Source organism: Tetranychus urticae, chromosome 1 (assembly GCF_039701765.1).
Source record: "Tetranychus urticae isolate SD_2017Ah chromosome 1, NJAU_TeUrti_SD_1.0, whole genome shotgun sequence".
NCBI lineage: Eukaryota > Metazoa > Arthropoda > Arachnida > Trombidiformes > Tetranychidae > Tetranychus > Tetranychus urticae.
In genome coordinates, this window is record NC_142958.1 from 12,877,232 (window position 1) to 12,896,980 (window position 19,749).

Sequence of the window (19,749 nt, forward strand, 5' to 3'; positions counted from 1 at the left end):
GTTTACATGTAACCAAGGAGACATTCATGGATTGAGCCGTAAATTTTAGTTGACTGAAGACAATTTCATGTATCATCACTAGTTAAAGAAAGGAGAAATTGTTCCACAACGATTAGTCTTTGCACTTTACAGTTGCATAGTTGGGTTGGATGAATTTGAGCTCAAAAATTTGGAACAGAAAAGCTCAGAACAACAGGAAAAAAATTCACACTCGAAACCAAAATAACCAAAATAACCAGATCATCCGGTGGTGCCATCTTGTGTATTAAAGGATTTTTTTCTCTAAAGACTCTTTAGAAGCCTTCATTGTGAAGGTTGATTTTACTGTATTTTCTCAGTCAGTTTTGTGTAAAATAATGCTAAGTTAATCTGATAAACGACTGCTGTTGGAAGATGTATTGTAATTATGTTTCATTTAATCATTTGAACTAAAATCTAATCTTTTTCCATAAACAGGGTGTGTTTTGTCTTCTCCTACTTGCTGATTTTCCTCTTTTCCTCTTTCTATCCTTCTCTTTATTTCTTCGTTCCTCTTCTTCTTTTTCTCCTCTTTCTTTTCTCTTTCTCTTGCTTCCCTTATTTTGTTTCCATTTTTCTACCAAAATCTATCTATCTCTGTCTGTCTCCTCTTCTCTCCTTGTCTTCTTCCTCTCATATGGGTTCTCTAACTAACTTTCCCATTGACCAAGTTGACTCCATTGGTGTGGACATTGAGGTCAATAATTTAAGCGATGAACACTTTCGAGATGTAATGGAAGAACTTACCAACCATCAAATTCCTGAAAGAGAAAAATGTCCGCTGGTTCGTCGATTGAATGCATCAATTAGTGGTTATTTCAAGAGTACCGGTGATGTTGGTTTTTCAAAGATGAACCCTAACAATAATAAGGGCAATGGTGATAGAATATTAACTGGTGATTATCCTGGTGCCTGTGGCAATAATGTTATTGGTGGTGCTCGTGGTGTAGATGATAGTAATTCTATTGAATTGGTTGAATACCGTCGGACATTTGAATTAAAAAACTATCATTCACCTAAGAGTTCCAATCAAAGTGATATCAAGAGTAAACCAAGTGAAAGCAAAGGATCAGATGGTTCAAATTCTTCTAGTGTCCCTATAAATACTTCATCATCATCAGCCAACAGTTGTAAAATCCCAGATTCATCCTTAACCTCCAATCTCAACCAAAATGGCTCGAGTGTGGACTCTTTCGTCAATTTTGATAGTCTCAAACGCCCACCTAGTGAACCCACCAGTGAGTCAATGGAAGATGCAAGTTTAAATAATAACTCTACAACTAAGAGTAACGTCAGTATCAATAGTACTATTAATCCTAACTTAACTGCTATTAATACTAACAATTTTGCCAATGATAATAACAAAGACGTCAGTAAAGACAACAGCAACTCTTCTAATAACAATAATAGTACCAGTACCAGTACTAGTAACAATAATAGTAATAATAAGGGTAATCGTAGCTCAAGCAACTCTAAAACAGAGAAAAAGAAGAAATCAAAAAAAGGAGAAACCGTTTACACAGCTCAAGACATTGATGGACACATTGGTGACCAATCAATAGATGATCTTGTCTACTATGTGACTGGAAATAAAGGAGAAATCGGTACTGGAAACAGTGGTGGTGTTACTAGTGGTATCACCATGGTAGGAAGTAGTAATGGTAGTGGGATTGTTGGTGGTTGTGGTAATAATGGTGGAAGTGTTTGTGGACCATCGCCTAGTGAGAATAAGTTGACTACCAATTCAAAAAACAATAAAGATGGTAACAGTGGAGGAAAGGTCAAGAAAAAAGAGAAATCATCTTCATCTCCAACATCATCATCATCAGTAAATAGCTCTACAAGCATCCAAGGTCGTAATAAAAAAGGATCGAATAACAGCTCTAATACTACTATTTCTGCTGTTAACCATAATTTTAATTATAATAGTAATAACTTTAATAATGCTAATAGCAGTGTTAATTGTGCCTCTACCAATGGAAATGCTAGTGATAATGACGTTAAAAATTTTGGAAATAAATATGAAAAGATTATTTGTTCTGTTGATTCTGGTCTCGGTAAAAGCATTCCAAGAAGCTCTTCAGCAACAATCTTTGACTCAAAGTTTTCCCCCTCAAATGTTGCTCAATGTGAAGTGAATTCATCTTTGGATGCATCCTCTACTAGTCCTATTCTTACTAAGTCTCACTCTACTGAATCTTCGTCTGCAACCTCAATGCAACTTGTGACCAAAATGATTACTGGTACTGGTATCGTAGTTAAATCTAAAGTCAAAGACTTTGATTCAAACAAGGAATCAATTATAAATGATGGTTTAAAAAACAAAGAAAGTGATACCAGTAACAAAATAACCACTGCCAATGGGGACCTTGAGAATAGCTATATGGAGCCTAGGTATGCAGCCTCAGACTCAGAAATGGCTGACCAAGAGACTAGTTTTCAAACTGTTAAATCAAAACACTTAAAAAGACGTAAAGGAGTATCAAGAAACAAAGGAGATTTAAGAATGTCATCACCTTTACCACGTTCATCTAATCATATTTTTACAAACTCTTCTTCCTCTACATCAACAACTCCCTCTGTTACTTCATCAACTAGTAACTCAGTGAATACTTCAATGACTGCTCGAGGATATGAAAGTGAAAGAGAATACTGTGCCGATGAATATAGGAGAAGAAAGGAGTATTTGAATCATCGTAAACTCGCCTCAAGTATGCCACACTCTGAACAAAATTCAGCTGATAACTCGGACATGGAATCTTCCTGTTCGTATCCGGTATCAGGACGGATGCCTATTTTACCCACTCCACCTGGGCCTCCAACAGCATCCTCCAACTCTATCTCATCAACTCCTAAAGTCTCCTACGCTGATATCGCGAAAATGGGATCCGTAATTGGTGTTACACCTTCTATTGGTGTTGCCAAAGGTACTCAATCAACCAACGTGACCTTAAATAACTCTAAATCTGACAATAATAATAATAGCTGTAGTGGTAAAGATGATAATAATAACATTAATTCTAGTAATATCAGTGGCTCTGCTGACACCAGCACCAAGACAATTTCAACTGTTGATTCTGGGTTGTCCACATCAATTCAAACCAACTCAACCTCTACTTCATGTAGCCCTTATTTCAACTCCAGTCCTAATTGTATCTCACCTTCAGGTTTATCTTCCCCCAACCAACCTGATGGATCTAAAACAGTAAAGAATAATCAAATTAACAAATCATTTGAATCATCAATAGATGCAACTTTATCTAAAGAAAACCCTCCAACGATCAAAAGTGAAAACAATTTTGACCAAGCAAATTCATCAAAAGATGGTAAAACTATTTCCTCAAATAGTTGCAACCAAAATAACCTCGCTGCCGTTGCCATTCGTCCTAAAAATTTTAATACATCCAAAGAGACCAAAATGGAAAATCAAAAAGTCATTAATGAAGATAACTCAAATAATAATAGATCCAAGAATGATAAAAAAATGGAAAAGGACACATCAACAGCAATTATATCTACAGCAACAACTATTACATCTTGTGTTTCTGCAAACTCATCTGATTCAAAACCATCAAAAGCCACAACTGTATCAACAATTGTTACAAAGAATGCTTCTAAATCTTCTATTTCATCAAGTTCCAAAACATTGAAAGCCTTATTATCTCCTCCTGCTGAAAAAACTCCCACTTTTGATATGAAAAAAGAAAATAACAAACTTAGTGACTCAAAAGTTGCCTCTATTAAAAGTGATACTTCTCGAGCATTAATGCTCAAAAAATCTAATAGTATTCCTGGAGCTAGTGTAAAAAATGATTCTTTTCGGGTTGAATCGAATGAACCAAATAATTCAATTTCAACAAATCATTCTAAATTGCCAAGCAGTTTACCTCCAGTGATTATGAATGATGATTCGGATGCAGTCGACGAGGTTGAATCGCCATTTACATTTGGTTTCTTTGACGATGTTACATCATCTAATTCGTCATCAAGCCCTGGAATGAACATGTCTTTTGTTTCAAAATCAACCGTCGCTACAACTAAAGCTACTGACTCAGTGGTGATGAGCAAACTTGCAACTGCAAAATCACCATCTCTAGTTACTGAAACAAGCTCAACCTCAGTTAACAATAAAACTAATCACCATAATACTTCATTTTCAAATGTTAAATCATTAAAGATTGCCTCCACGTCTACTCCAGCTCATTCGACTGCAGCAACGATAATTAATTCTGTAACTAATCTTGACTCTACATCATTAGATGCATCAAAGTCATCGGAAGCTCAAGTTGAGGCACCACAAGATAGAAAGGTTTACTTTGTTTATTCAATTTTACTTTTCTTACTCACCCTTAACTGATTTAAAAAAATACTTGAATATTAATTTACTTTTTTCTTTATTTTAGATTTCTGATAAAAGTTCTAAATCATCGTCTGAAAATACTAGTCTCGAGAAGTTCATTGCTATTAAATTAGCTGAACCTCCGACAAACATGGATGCTGATACCAACACTTTTAACTACAGTCAGATTATTAATTTCATCAAAACTGGTTAGTCTTTATTGATCACCTGATTTGTTAATGTTTGTTTTTTAATTCTCTTGTTTAATTTTCTTCTATTTGTTTTTCTTATCATATATTTTAGCTTGGGAAAGTGTTTTGTGCCAATATCAACGTTCACCTGATAAAAACAACTCTCGCAGCTCTACCAAAGGAGCTAATTTATTTCATGAGAGTACAACTTATTATAAGGAACTAATATTTCCGTGAGATTTTGTGTTGAACTATGGCAGTTGAAATCGTTCTCTAACTCTAACATTTTTCCAGTTTCAACTTCCTCGATCATCTGCCTCTCTCTCTCTCTCTTCTCTCCTCTTTCTCTTTCGCTTTACATCGTCCTTGTTCTATGGAAGTAATCTATTCGCAACGATAACAAATAGATAAAGAAATAAATCCCAAGCCATAAAAAGCATATCAAACTGGAAACTTCGTGGCTAATAAAAACTGAACATATAACTGCAACGCATAAACCAGGCAAAAATTCTCAAGTGATTTCAAAGAAAAAAAAGAGACTTCAGGACCATTCTTATATTAAGTTACTAAAATTTAATTGAACGACGATTTATATAAACTCATCAGTGAAGTTTGATTGTGAAAAAGTGTTACAAAAAATGATAATTATGTTGGTACAACTCGTACAGTATCCTCTACATATAAAGTATACAAGCATCGTCACATCCATAACTAAACAAAGACACTACATTTACACACACATCCATTACCTTACATACTAAAATATACTTGAATACACTAATACACACAACACACATTACTAATCCATGGTTATGTATCATAAAAAATTTGCAATCAACCCTCGGAAAATCAAGAAATGAAAATGAACAGAATCCTGTGCTAAACGAAAAGATATTACGAGAAATACGGAGAAGGAGAGGGAAACTACAAAGAAACTAAATATGCTTGGAATCACACACTCGAATCTGGTTTTTTTTCTCGATGTGTTATGATAATTTACAAATCTTGTTTTTTTTTGTTTTTGTTTTTTCCTTTTCCTTGCCAATCAACATCCCGTTATTACGCTCTCTCTCCCTAACTGTGACTCTTTTTATCATATTGTGATTTCCTTATTCTTCTTTTGCCCTTCCACTGCTCTTCTTCGTAAACTCGGCGTGCTTGTGTGTGTGCATATCTTCTGATTGAACTTTTTGTTCTGAATGGCTCATGCTTCTCAAAATCAAACCCAATGTACTTTTCTCTCTATTATTTCTTCTTCCATCTTATTTCTCTTTTTGTCTTGACTGTTTCTTCTCCTGCCTTTGCTTCTTTTTTTCTCTTCTCTGCGAAAATTGTTCGTTTCTTCATTTAAAATTTTTCTCCCTTCAATTTTTGCCATTGGTTGAGTACGATTGAGTGATGGACAAAGTTTGGCCAAACGTCCCTCAACCCTCTCTCTTCCATTGTTTGAGCGATGTTTCATTTTTTTCCCTCTCGAATTGAATTCTATTTGTTTAACAAGCAATTTAAATGAACCAGCCAATAAATGCTTTCCACTTATTAGATTAACGACCAATCAGATTAGTAAGAGCAAGAGAAAAAGACTTGATAAAAACAGAAAAACGAAACTTTAGTCTTGCTAAAATTACAATTAGTAAACTAACACTTTCAATGAAAGATGGCTCTGAGTGGTCAATTGGATTAATGTTAAATTATAATGATTATGAAAATGAAAAAATTACAATCAACTCGGTTCCAATCTTAGAGTTTGCGTTTACTCATTGTTAAAACAATAAATAATTGTAAGGTGTCAAACCGACAGTGAAGACATTAAATATCCAATTTTCATGGAAAACCAATTGTTTCAATTTCTGTTTAATTTAATATTTAAACTCGGAAATTCACAATAAAAGGTGGAATAGTTCAAACAAATTCTCAGACGTTTTGTCAAACAATTTTCCAAGACTTCTCTTTAGGTGCATCTTGGCAAATTGGTGACTCTTTCCCTGAAATAATCTGCAATCTTGCTCTTAAATGTGATGAACGTTCGCTTCCAGATAACATCTGGTCCGTTTATTCTGGTCTCAATCTTTTCTAAAAAATCTCCTATTTTATTACGAAAAGGCCATAAGACGAAAGAAGGATAATCTGGAAATGCTCGTTTCCCTTATTCAAAGTCCTGAAAAGAGGTGATGTCCACTACCAAAGTGCATTGATTGGATACCAAAAAACCGTAAATTTATTGATGAATCCAGTGAATGGTGAATCCCTGTCTGTACTTTCTTGAAATCCATAAAAAGGCACTCGTCGCACACAATATGACACAAATTGAAATGATTTTCACCCTTACGACAATTTCGATTGTAAAATACACTTTTACGGAAGTGTTGAGAAAGATTAAGACAACTAACTCTGAAACTGGCTGACGAAAAAAAACCTTGAACCAAAATGAGTGACTATGAATCAGACAATGTTAAAAAGTTCAAAATTTAAAAGTTAGTTGTTCTTAACATTGAGTTTTGACATTGACATCAGTTTTAGCATAAAAATATATCTATTCTGGTGATGGTAACAAGGACAAGAACGGTTCAAGATATAATTTTCATTGCTCTTTTATGGGAGGAAAGTCGCTCTGGTCAGGGACCGACGAGATTCTTTCCAGCGAAAAGATAATTTATTGAAATATTTTTCTACTGCTGTATGTCACACTTTAATTACGAGTTTTTTCTCTTACATCTTTAGCTGTCTATTTTAGATTAAAACAAAAATCGTTATTGAACCAACTCCAGTTAATAATCCAACGAACTTTCTTTCTCTATTCCTACGAATACGAAATCTGATTATGTTAACATTGACACGAAAATCCATTAGCTGCATTAATCGTTATTCCCATTAAACCAACTTAAAATGCGATTAACAACTATTAATCAATACTATTGATTCAATAGGTTTGCAACATTTTTGAATCTTTGCAGCAAATTTGCACATGATAGATGGCGATGCATCTCTAGTTGCTTGGTAACCTTATCTTCATCACATGGTTGTAATTTTCAAATTTTGTTTTGGTTTGATATCATGTAATTGTGGCTCACTGAGTGGTTCTATTTATTTTTAATTTTCATCAGTTTTCTGGACACTTTTCAATTTTAGAGTGACTTTTGTTTAAAGATGTCTCGAATTAAAAATTCATGTTTGGATATCAAAGAAAGATTTCCTTGCCGTGAAAAGGTTATTAACGATCTTGAACGTCGACTGGCTAATATCCGATGGCCTTTTATGTTGATTAATGGTGCACATTCCACTGGTAAATCAAGTATTACTCGAGCTTTATTGGAATCATTGAATATCCCATTTTCCTGGAACAATTGTTTAGAAATTTCATCGTTAAAAAACTTACAAATTAAAATATTATATGACATTGGATACCTCTTGAATCCTAAAGATTTAGATGAGGAAGAGTTACCTACTCGAGTTGCCAGTAATGAGATATTTATTGAAGAGTTTCGATCCAATCTTGAACGTTTGATGGCAAAATTGGCCAAATCTCAAGTCAAAAAGACTCCAAACGGTAAACGATCTCGAAGTATTGCAAATATTCCTACACCTACTGTTGACCGATTTTTCATCGTTCTGGACAACTATGACAAACTGGTTGACTCAAATATCAGTATTTTGCCAGCTCTAAATGAAATTCATGAAATTTTAAAGAAAGATATATCAGTAATTACAATCATGATCTCAACAATTTATTACGACCGACTCGTCAACAACTTTTCCAGCATTCCCAGGCCGCTTAATTTCACCTTCCCTGGTTTTGATGCTAAATCCTTTCCTACTGTTTTAAATAAATTTGTTTCTGAAGAACGTGATGACACTTATGAAAGGTAACGTTATTTTCCGTTTCTTTTCAATTCTAACTGCGATACAATATTTCACCCAATTTTAATTTACTTTTATTAATTTTATTTCAGCCACTGTGAGCATGTCACCCAAACACTTTCATTTTCCATCAGCGATCTTAATAAATTATCATTCATCTGTGAGCAATCTTTCTTGGATCAAATTGATCAAATGGGAGGAACTAGTGAAGTTGCTAAATTGCGCAAATTTTTTACGGAAAAAGCCGATTTTTATGCACACAAAGCCGTCACGTTACAAAATCAAGCAAACCCTACAAATTCAACTTCATCAAAGATACAAGCGAATTGTAATGAATTGGAAAAATTGCCTAAAGCCGCAAAATATTTATTACTGGCAGCATTCCTTGCATCCAACAATACCAAAGCATCTGATAAAAAACTGTTCGTTATTGCGTCTGATAAAAGGAAAGTTGCTCGAAACGCATCTAGAAAGGAAACAGTGATAACCGGACCTAAACTGTTCACTTTGGAACGTCTTACACATATTTATGAAGCTTTGGTGTATCTCAACGAGGATAAGGAAGAGTTAAGGAGTAACATGCTTAATCGACCAACTAATCAGCTATTATCACAAATTGAGACTCTAGTTTCTCTCAAGCTACTCATCAAAGTTAACTCAGTCACCATAACATCCCTGTCCAGTTTAATCAAGTATCAAATATCTGATTTTGTTACCATTGAATTCATCGACTCACTTGCCAATTCTCTTGGAATCAAACTGAATGAATACATGTGTTGAAATTTAAAATTAATTACTTTGACGCGTTTATGGTTAACAAGTTTACCAACAAGTGGCTTATGTATGCAAAAAAGTTGCATCAAGATAAAATATCAAGTAAGCTGCAACTACCAGGAGACGATAATCACAAGACATACAGTGACAATACTAATATTAAATGTGATTTGAACATGATGACAAAAAAAAACAAGTTGACTTGGAAAAGCCAGAGGACAAAAGTGTCTTAAAAACAATCTTTATTTAGCTTCAATCTTAAAATCCAATACACTGTGTATCTGTTTACATGAATGTTTTCATTCCTCTCTTCTCTTGACAAGATTAAGAATTTATTATATATAAATCATTTATAACCATCAGTCCTTCATCATCTTTTAATCTACATTTCTACGTGCCATTCTTCAATCGCAACTCTTTCACAATTTACATTATTGTTGATAATCTTTTTTATCATTCGCATCATCTGAAAATTTTACAAGCAGCTCAAATTCATTTGCCAAAGATTACAATGAATTAAAAACTAAATTTTCTGCTCATCACCAAGAAGAGGAGATTGGAAAGGCAAAAAAAGGAAGGAAAACAAAAAAGAAGGACTTTCCAAGATATTATTAGCTATACGGCATTTCGCTTTTTCATAAAATTGCTCCCACTTTTCGTATTTTACTATTGAACGAAGTGTATCGTACATCGCATGTTTCTAATCAAATTGGAAAGAGGAGAAAGGAACCAAGAAGAAAAAAAACTCGAGAAGAGAAAAGAGACAGAAAATTAAAGAAAGGTTAAAGAGAGACTTGGAGGGGAAAAGTGGAAAGGAGAAAAGAAACAAGGAAAGAAAAAGAAAGATGTCTCGATTCCAAGTCCTTAATTCCCTTTGAATTGCCTCTGTCTTTTATCCTATGTGTGTGTTCGAGTTGTTTTTAAAGTAAGACATGTACAGTCTCAGACAACTGGAAGCTGTTTATTGCCAGAGCGCAAGCGTTTATCGATTTGTGATCTAACCAAGACCAAAGTCATTGAGTCGACATTGCAATCTTTTTCTGCCTTCAATTGCATAGGGAATGTCTTGATTGTAACAGTTTTTAATGTACATATACTACAAATGTTTCTGCTATTGTAAAATTCACATTGTGTAGATTGAAAACTGTGTTTTGATTCCCTCCCTTTGATGAACCTTTGAAAAATATAACGAGCATTAACACACCAAGAACAATTTAAATTCGCAATCTTTTAACTAATTTTACCTTTTCAATTTATTTTAGTTTTGTTGATTTATTGTTGCTTGTGTTTCTTCACCATTCTCATCATCATCTCGCAGACACAGTATTAAATATATAAATCCAACTGGAGAGATTCTGTAGCTTTTCCTTCTATGCATTTTCACCGGTAAACATCATTCTCTGGTTTTCTTGTTCGCATTAACCTGATTCCATCTCTTGGTTTTATTAATGTCTTGAAAATCCTGGTAAGTAGCAATAATATTGATAGCATTCAATTTATTTTGAATGCATTTTCTACTATTAATATCAACAACTAACCTTTTCACCTTTTGTTTATCTCTTTCCTTGGATTTAACCATGTAACTTGACTATACTTTGGAATGGAATCAATTTTATACAAAACCTTCTTCTATCAATTGGACTTTGCAGAAGGAAAATTTGGAAATTTAAAGGATGATTAAACAAATCAACAATCACTTCATCTTGGACAGTTTATATAAATCATAAATTGATTTTGACTTTCACTCGTTGATCAATTCACAACTGACAATTTAGTCGATGAATCTAGCTAATGACTACAAATTGTCTTCAAATTTTCGCCACGATGAGGATTATATTTTGGATTTAATCATCAAAACTCCAAGTCAACCTGCAAAAAATTAGTGGATCAACACATTGACACTCATATAAATATTATAATTTTTGCGAAACACTAAGAGTTTAAAAATCAATAGTTGTTTAGTTAAAAATTGAATTATTTTAATATACATAGAATTACCTCAAATTGTCGAGCCAAACATTATTAATTTATACATTTGTTTATTCTTATACACGTAACTTAATCATATTAACCAGTGAGTAACCCCAGTTAATAATCAGTACAACTATTTATTTCCCTTAAACCAGTGTTAATATTGTTCAATTTTCAAAGAATCTCTTTTAAAGCAAAAAATTGTTCTTGTGATTAATTTGAAGTTCGCAAAAATTGAAATTAATAGTAATAATATAATAGTTAATCGACAAAACAAATTGCAACATTTGGTCAATAACATCAACAGCAAGCAACGTCAACCAAACACCAAATCGCAGCATCTAACAATTGACATTAGCTAGACCAACTTGACCATTAACAATCACTATTTACACCATCTTTAGTATTTACAATTTATCATCAAAAATCAAGTGTTTTGTTTTCCGTGTGTCTCCTTTATCTTTATCTTTATTTATCTCTCTCTGTGCTGTGTATCCGTGTGTGTGTGTCACTACACAATAAGGTTACTTTAACCTGGCTTCTCGACCGACATTTATAGAAATGGATGATCTTCGACTTTCGGAGACAGCTTATCTCAATGTTCCAGAGCGTGATAAAAGTCCTTCTCCGGCTGATTCAGTTGCATCCTCCATTAGTGATATATCCACTTTACCCATAACTGGAAGAAGAAAGGAACATGGGGTGAGTAATAGTCACAAAACATATTATTCATAATCAATTAGAATCATTGCATGTTCATTATTATCGATCAGTTTATCATTTTTCTTTCATCTTCTCTTCATCATGTTCTTTTCAACAATTTTCATTCTCCTATTTTTTTCTCTCTTCCCTTTTTTCCATCTCAACATCCATGACAACTTTAACCCACCTTCTTCCCATTTTCATGTAATACTTTATTATTCTGAGTAACGCTCATGTCCATTTCAAATATTATTTTAATGTCATTTAACATGGTTTAAACAGTACACTTACATTGATATTTAATTTATATGAAAATATATTCCCAGTGATTTCACTTTACCATAATCATTGTAAAATCAACAGTCAATAGTTGAAAGTTGATTTTAAAATTACAGTCTTTCAATTTGAACCATAATTTCAACAATAATTGGCAACTAATCAGTTGAATTAGTTACGATTGTTGTATCCACCAAATCCTCTCGATCATTACAGTTGGCCTGCAAAGTCAATCCAAAGTTTACCCATTTAACTTTGCAAAAGTTGTATCTTCTTCTAGAGTATAATCAACTTGATCGCATAAACTAATTACATTGTATCACCATTAACATTAAAAATCATTTGGGTTATTTCCTATCAGAATCAATCGTTAAGAGGGTCAACAATTGTGAAGGTTATTTGGTTTCACCATTGGATCCAATTGATGAACAATTATTGTTAATGTATTTTTTGTACAATAACAATGTTGCTTTGAATAAGCTACTTTTGATGATTTAAATGAACGGTTTAAAAATAGCCATTTTATATCTGGCGGTAAATCTATTATCTGAGAATTGCTGACACATATTTTGTTCATCATTGATATTGATTATAATCGATTTGGCTCCAAATAACTATTGATTAACAGTAATTGACAGTTTATTTACTTACATTGTTAGTTACTGCAGAATGATATATGTTTTATTAAATGCGCAGGTAGATTTATCAGTTGAAACTTTGCTTGCAATGAATGTGTGTTCATATTTTTTTGGTATATTTTGGTGATGAAATATTTTGGACCCATTGCTTCAGACAAAATCCTTCATCTGCTTGTGAGGATCCTATGAATGGGATAATTGTACATCATTATATCTCAATTGACCAGCTCTTAATCAGTTTATACTCTTATTGCCACCAACTTTTATTGGTATCCGTCAATATTGAATTACACACCAAAAGTGATCATTATTATCAGGTTTCTAGTTTCACTTTTACAATTGTACCTGTAAACAATGGAAACTACATTAATACGATTACTTCAAAAAATACTCAAGTGAAAAATATGTTTTGGTAATATTCATTTCTAATTTTCATCCCGATTAAGTTTACCTTTATCCAGCAAATCATCCACTATCTAATCCTGTTATTACCGGTCAACTACATAGGCCAGAGTGAGTAGTGTTTAACTCATTTTAACCGTCTGTCTCGGATCTCTAGACTGTACTTGAATCGAAAGCTAAAATTTTTGAAATGAAATGACAATCACAGGTAATTAAATAATTACCATATAAAAGTCATTTTGAACGTTACCAGAACATTATATTTACAAGAGAGAAAATTATAAAGGAATAGTATACCTGTAGTGATGTGATGTCCAGACCAAAAGGTGCAGACGATCGGTCCACATTGTTTTAAATTATCTGTTAACCTGATACCATGACGAGTTGAAGCTTTATTATCCTATCTGGGTGAAAATTTCCTTTCTTACTCGTAGACAATTATAACAGATATAAATTATGCGAGCAAATACATTAAATAAATCACTAGTTAAACAGTAGAAGCTATCACTTTGGTAGAATAGATTGAAACTTTCTAGATCCAGTTGATTTACAATAGTTCACTTTTAATCTCTCTCCTACTTTCCCTTTTCTCTCTTTATGTATATCTTTACGCAGTCTAACAGGTAGGATTATATAAACAAATAAGTCTAGAGAAAGGCAATCAATTCACATTAATTAAAACACAAACTGTAATCAGACAGGTAAGAAGAAGAAGAAAAAATCAAATAAACAAAACACAGAAGTTCAGTCTTTTCCCACTAAGAGATGGCGTTCTGTAAAGCCCCAACTTTGTGGTCTCTCTCTTAACATAAAAGTTCCGCCTCTAGTATTTGAAAAAGAAACAGCTTAAGCTTATTAACTTTAACCATATAAGCACCTAGCCAAACCAATTGACATCTATTCATTCCTACCAGTGTGATTCATTGTTACAAACGACAACAACAGTGACCATTACTTGGACCAAAACACCGACTATTTCCAGTTACAACTTTTATTTTCAGTTTTACTTTCTTTTATTTTCAAGGATAAAGTTTTTTTTACTCCAATCCAAACATGAAGGTAAGGAGTTTTGTTTGCTTATCTTGACCAATCAATCAACTTTTACCCATTTATATGACCATTTACAAGAAATAATTTTACAATATATAAATTGTTTTCTAACATTCAATCTATTAGCACACATTTAATGTAAAAATTGGTGCAAAACGAGTTTTTAACGACAAGTAAAGCCATGATTTCATTATACAAGTGCATAGTATGGACTGAAATATTTTTCATATTTACTTTGAAGCATTTCGTTGTTGAATTTTTTCCCAGTTAGTTTGATACAATATATTTTATTGTCACTATTGTCAGTGGCTTTAATGATCACTTTATTATGATGATTAATAGAAACGGATGTCGGATTCTGTTTAATAAGGTTGTTGACTTGTAATTAAATTGGTGAAAAATGAATAGTAACTTTTCATACTTTATTGTCACTGTTTCTATGATGATCACCTGATTATGGTGGTGGTACCAGTATGGCTTAGCTCATCTAATTTAATCAAGTAAACTTGAATAGTAAAATGTTTTTTCATCAATTAATAATAATTGCTTTTCGTTGTTTAATGCCTTCTCCTACTTTCCCTATGCCAACACTGTCGACTCTACTATTATCATTCTTAATAATATTCTATTATTATTATTCTCATAGTCAACACATCAGTTAATTGGTAATATTTAGTCTAGTCACAATTAGAAGAAACAAAAAATTGAATTCATTGCCTATCCAAACTCAACACAGTCGTTAGTCAACATTTCTGTAAATAAGGTGAATACATTTAATGACTGTGTGTTAACTCGGCTGTTTAATTGTCTTTCAGAAGAGCTGACCCGACTTTCCCAACCTTGGTTTTTCTGGTTGATGCTTTACCTGGTATCGGTTAAAATGGGTTAACAATTGAGTTAACAATTTTAAAAAGAGAGGGAAAAAACTGGTTAATTTTGGGTTGTCTTTGCTTTCCTTGTACCAAAACTATTGATAGATTGAGAAGCACTCGAGATAAGATGGTGTATATCCATTTTCAATGTAAACCGACTAATTACTTATACTTATTCAACAATCAATTATGTGATTTTATACCTTCATTAAGCTAATCTTTTTCATCTAAATGGAGAGTTTTATTATTTTTTTCATACTTCTATCCTTTCAAATTCACATTTTGTTCACAATTGTATTGAAATTTTAAACGAAAAGCTCGTCGCTTTTTTTTCTGATTGCATGACGACCTCGTTAACAACCCTTAATGAGCTGTAACAACATCAGAGTTGAAATGCAATGGTAAAAAAAATGAGCAACAACTCAACTGTTGCTGTGAAAGTTTAAATTTACATTTTAATTCAATTGTTGATTCTCTCTCTCTTCTGGCCGTTGTTAATAAACATTCATCTCAAATTTACCTTGATTATTCCCACAAACCTGCTACAAGCAAACCTTACTTCCTACTCAATATTTGCCCAATTGCTGTTTATCATAAACTTTGGGTTGTTGTTGTTGTTGTTGATGATTTTTGTTGTGGTTGCTGTTGTCATCCATTACCAATCAAACTGCTGAGTAAATTATCGATGAAGGGAGAAAGGAAATTGGAAATAGTAAGATTTCAATTTCTGCTTCCTTTTCTGTATCAACAGTTACAATCGACAATCAACAATCAACCCAAAACCAACAATTGTAACCGACATTTACACTCTCTTGGAGATTCTCTTACAAATATGTATTTTCATTGTCTCAATTTCACCATAACCATGCAGTTTCATTGAGAGAAATTAGATAATTATCGTTTAAATGTTGACAGTGAAAATAAGCAGTTTTACTCAACAAACAGACTCTTTCAATTTTGTAATCATCTGTTGATAGGAATCGTCAAATTTTGCATGAAATGGATCCAATTAGGTATCATGAAATGAATGATTAACCATTGAAAGTATCTTTTTAGCTTCACTTTTCTCAATTTATAACAATACCAAGTAAAAACTTGAAAATGTGGTTCACATGTCAATCAACAAGACAGCCATGTTTATTGTAATAATAAACTAATACATTTTTTTTTCTTCCTCCAACTTATCATTGTTTGGTTCCATCATCTGGAAATTATTCACAATTTAATATCAATTTTACTTCTCTTACCTTGTTTACTGTTAATATTATTTTTCCCTCTTTGGATTGACTGTAATTTTGAGTACTTTTACACCATAACACTTGAAGCATCACATTTATTTTCACTGCGATTAATATCAATCATATTGAGTGACTTATCACATTGTACCTTTAAATGACATCAACACAAATCTAATTTCAATAACCAATAGGAAAACCGTTAATAAACGGTAACCTTTGCCATCAAAAGATGGGGTTAGTTAGATTGTCCAGTTCATGTTCCTCTGTAGAATCCTTTTTAAGTCTTAATTTGCATTCAATTTTGCTTCATTATTTTTAATTTTAACCATCGTTTTAAATATTATTTACATTTAATTGTTCTTTATTTTTAATCATTTATTTTTAATTTTATTATGTTAACATCTAATCTATTCTCATGTCCCTGTTTTTCATCTCCAAAGGGTGTTACAAGTCGTCTTCTGTTTGCAATAGCTGCCGGTGCCATCGGCTCATCATTTCAACATGGTTATAATACTGGTGTAACAAATATTCCTCAAAAACAAATCGAAGCTTGGATCAATGAGACTTATGCTCGTCGTTTTGCTGAGAACCCTGACCAGCAAACAATCTCTCTAATCTTCTCTTTACTAGCATCAATCTATTGTGTTGGTGGAATGGTTGGTGCTCTATCAACTGCTTATTTTGCTACCAAATTCGGACGTAAAGGAGGTTTACTTGTCAATAATGTTTTTCTTGTTATCGGAATTATTTTAAATGTTCTTGCAAAACCTGTTGGCTTTTATGAGCTATTAGTTATTGGACGATTCTTCGTCGGAATCAACTCTGGTACGTTTTTTCGTTGCATGCTCCATCAATGTCAATTGTGTCAAATGAGAATCAAAATGAAATTTTTTAACTTTTTTTTGTAGACAGCATTTCCAATTCATTCATGAAACTAATTTTGATTTTACAATCTTCTGTCAATTTTCAGGTATGGCAGCCGGTTTAACGCCCATGTATCTAACGGAAATATCACCGACTAATTTAAGGGGCGCTGTAGGCACAATGTACCAACTGATTCTTGTAATTTCCATTTTGATCTCAAATGTCCTTGGATTTGAAAATTTTCTCGGATCGCCAACACTATGGCCATATCTGTTCGGTATGGAAACTAGTTTATCCAGTTTTTACCCTCTTTTTTCCCATCTCTTGATGATCTTTATATTTTGCTTTAAGATTAGATTTAATATGAACTTAAATTGGATCTAGGCCAGTTGACCTTGGATAGTGTTAATCAAACTCTTTACAAATATAAACACAAGACTACTATTTCCGTCGAATCTTGTGCTTTTTTCACAGTAATTTCGATGTTTATCTCCTTTTGTCATCTTTACTCTACTTATTTTCTTTATCCTGTGTCCTTGTAATAATGTCAATTTACAGCACATTTCCATATGTCTAGTATTTATTCAGTAATTATAGTCAATTGCATCAATTAGTAAAGACATCTTGCAAAAGCTCGCTAGTAACATATTATCTTAGGTTTTTACCTTATGATGATTCGAAAATTTTCACAAGATTTATCTGCGTAACAAAACTTGGAGTATCTAATCTCTCAGATGGAATCTTTCAAAAATGATCTTAATTATCTTTCACCTGATGATATTTCCATTTTATTTATAATATTTTTTTTCCTTTCTCTCCTTTCCAGCCATTCCCTTGATTCCTATGATTTTCATGTTTGCAACACTTCCTCTCTGCCCGGAATCACCAAAACATTTATTGATTGTCCAGGGGCGAGAAGGATTAGCAGCCAGCGGTAATTAATTTTTGCAATTATATTGCTTGCACTTTTCCAGTCAAATTTTCGTATTTTCAACTTTTTGTATTTTTTAATTCTAATCAGGTTTATCATGGCTTCGAGGATCACTTGAGATTCACGATGAACTCGAAGAAATAAGACAAGAGGCTGCTTCAATGTCATTAGTCCCCAAAGTATCATTTATGGATATGTGGCGTAATCCAATCTACCGTCAACCCATGTTTATTTCAGTTGTAGTCATGTTGAGTCAACAATTTTCCGGTATCAACGCTGTAATCTTCTATTCAACCCAAATCTTCCGTGATGCTGGACTCGAGGGAATGAAAGCAATTTACGCAACTCTTGGAATGAGTGTAATCAATACTGCCATGACAATTGTTTCTCTTATTCTCGTTGAACGAGCTGGACGAAAAACCCTTCATCTTGGCGGTCTCATTGGTATGCTGTTCACCACCATCATCTTATGTGTCTCCATCAACAATAAAGGATCGTCTTTCTGGGAGTTTGTTAGCGTTATCATGGTTCTCACTTTTGTGATAATGTTCGCTACAGGACCTGGTTCAATCCCCTGGTTCCTTGTTGGTGAACTTTTCGGCTCATCAGCTCGTGGTATGGCAACTAGTATTGCAGTCTGTGTTAATTGGGCAGCTAACTTTATAGTCACTGTCGGCTTCTTACCACTAAGTGTAAGTTTTTTTCCTTCCTTCATCAACAACGACTGTCCTTGCCATAATTCAATTTAATCTAATTTACTTTCTTCTCTTTTTTTTCTTCTTCTTCATACAGAATCTCATGGGAGCTTATGTGTTCTTGATTTTCACCGTTTTATTAGCAATCTTTTCAGTATACACTTACTTTAAGGTGCCTGAGACAAAAGGCAAATCAGCGGAAGAAATTGCAGCCTTGTTCCGTCAAAAGTCATACCAGTAGTAATAAAAAAAACTAACCAAGCAGCAAGTTTGAGGTGTTTTAAATACAACATAAACATTTAACAAGAACATTAAACATTGTAAATTATTTTATCTTCTAAAGAGTAACACAAAGAGTCATTTTTTTGGAATCCTATTGTCTTATTATATAATAGTAATTTTACATTTTAATTATATTGTTGTTGCCATCAAATCTTGAAACACGAAAAAAAGAAAGGTTGAATATTTCGGCAAAAATTAATATAATTTTTGATTGCAAAAAAATACTCAATCTAAATAGAAAATTTTTATGACCAATTTTAATCATGTTAACTTTTTTTTCTCATTCTTGATCATAATAGCAAACACAATCATCCCAATGTCAACAACAATTAATGAGTTTTCAAAACGCGCAATAAAAACTTTTACCAAAATCAGATTAACTCAGCATAAATTGATTTGAGAAAACTGTTAAATCATAGTTGATACAAGTGTGCATCATTAATTGCTATTGTCATTAGTTTGACATTAGCTGCTAAAATTTGACAATTATTTTTAGTAACCATGAGTTTGAGTAAAAAAAGTGAATCATTGGTTTTAAATATGGAGACAAATTTTTCCACCACATTATTGATCACTTTTTAAGGTACTTTTCCCTTCAATCTACCAACCACATTAATCAAATTGTCCACCACTTATGGTCAGTGTGCA

The 19,749-nt window shown here is 32.9% G+C and overlaps 3 protein-coding genes and 1 long non-coding RNA gene across 7 annotated transcripts; 3 read left to right on the top strand and 1 right to left on the bottom strand.

Annotated features, from left to right (window-relative positions):
• The first annotated feature begins 26 nt into the window (after positions 1-26).
• Positions 27-6,382, top strand: LOC107361135 (uncharacterized). Its single transcript, XM_015927884.2, has 3 exons — positions 27-4,327; positions 4,422-4,566; positions 4,661-6,382. The coding sequence occupies exons 1-3, from the start codon at positions 656-658 to the stop codon at positions 4,783-4,785; spliced, it is 3,942 nt and encodes a 1,313-aa protein (XP_015783370.2). The 5' UTR covers positions 27-655; the 3' UTR covers positions 4,786-6,382.
• Positions 6,383-7,588: 1,206 nt separating this feature from the next.
• On the top strand, positions 7,589-10,387 carry Orc5 (origin recognition complex subunit 5). The gene is made up of 2 exons (XM_015927660.3): positions 7,589-8,411; positions 8,499-10,387. The coding sequence occupies exons 1-2, from the start codon at positions 7,696-7,698 to the stop codon at positions 9,184-9,186; spliced, it is 1,404 nt and encodes a 467-aa protein (XP_015783146.2). The 5' UTR covers positions 7,589-7,695; the 3' UTR covers positions 9,187-10,387.
• A 636-nt stretch (positions 10,388-11,023) lies between these two features.
• Positions 11,024-13,692, bottom strand: LOC107361127 (uncharacterized). Its single transcript, XR_001568446.3, has 3 exons — positions 13,467-13,692; positions 12,781-13,112; positions 11,024-11,830 (listed from the first exon to the last, which is right to left on the bottom strand). It is a non-coding gene; the product is annotated as an uncharacterized LOC107361127 (long non-coding RNA).
• Positions 11,713-19,161, top strand: LOC107361125 (solute carrier family 2, facilitated glucose transporter member 1). Of its 4 annotated transcripts, none has more exons than XM_089270082.1 (7): positions 13,110-13,280; positions 14,194-14,228; positions 16,770-17,154; positions 17,300-17,470; positions 18,020-18,127; positions 18,215-18,816; positions 18,917-19,161. In XM_089270082.1, exons 2-7 carry the CDS (start codon positions 14,223-14,225, stop codon positions 19,058-19,060), a joined length of 1,416 nt encoding a protein of 471 aa, XP_089126208.1. In that variant the 5' UTR covers positions 13,110-13,280; positions 14,194-14,222; the 3' UTR covers positions 19,061-19,161. The 4 variants fall into 4 exon arrangements, with proteins under 4 accessions (XP_025016365.1, XP_089126208.1, XP_089126209.1 ...); XM_089270083.1 differs by lacking the exon at positions 13,110-13,280 and adding an exon at positions 13,679-13,870; XM_025160597.2 differs by lacking the exons at positions 13,110-13,280; positions 14,194-14,228 and adding an exon at positions 11,713-11,853.
• Positions 19,162-19,749: the final 588 nt, after the last annotated feature.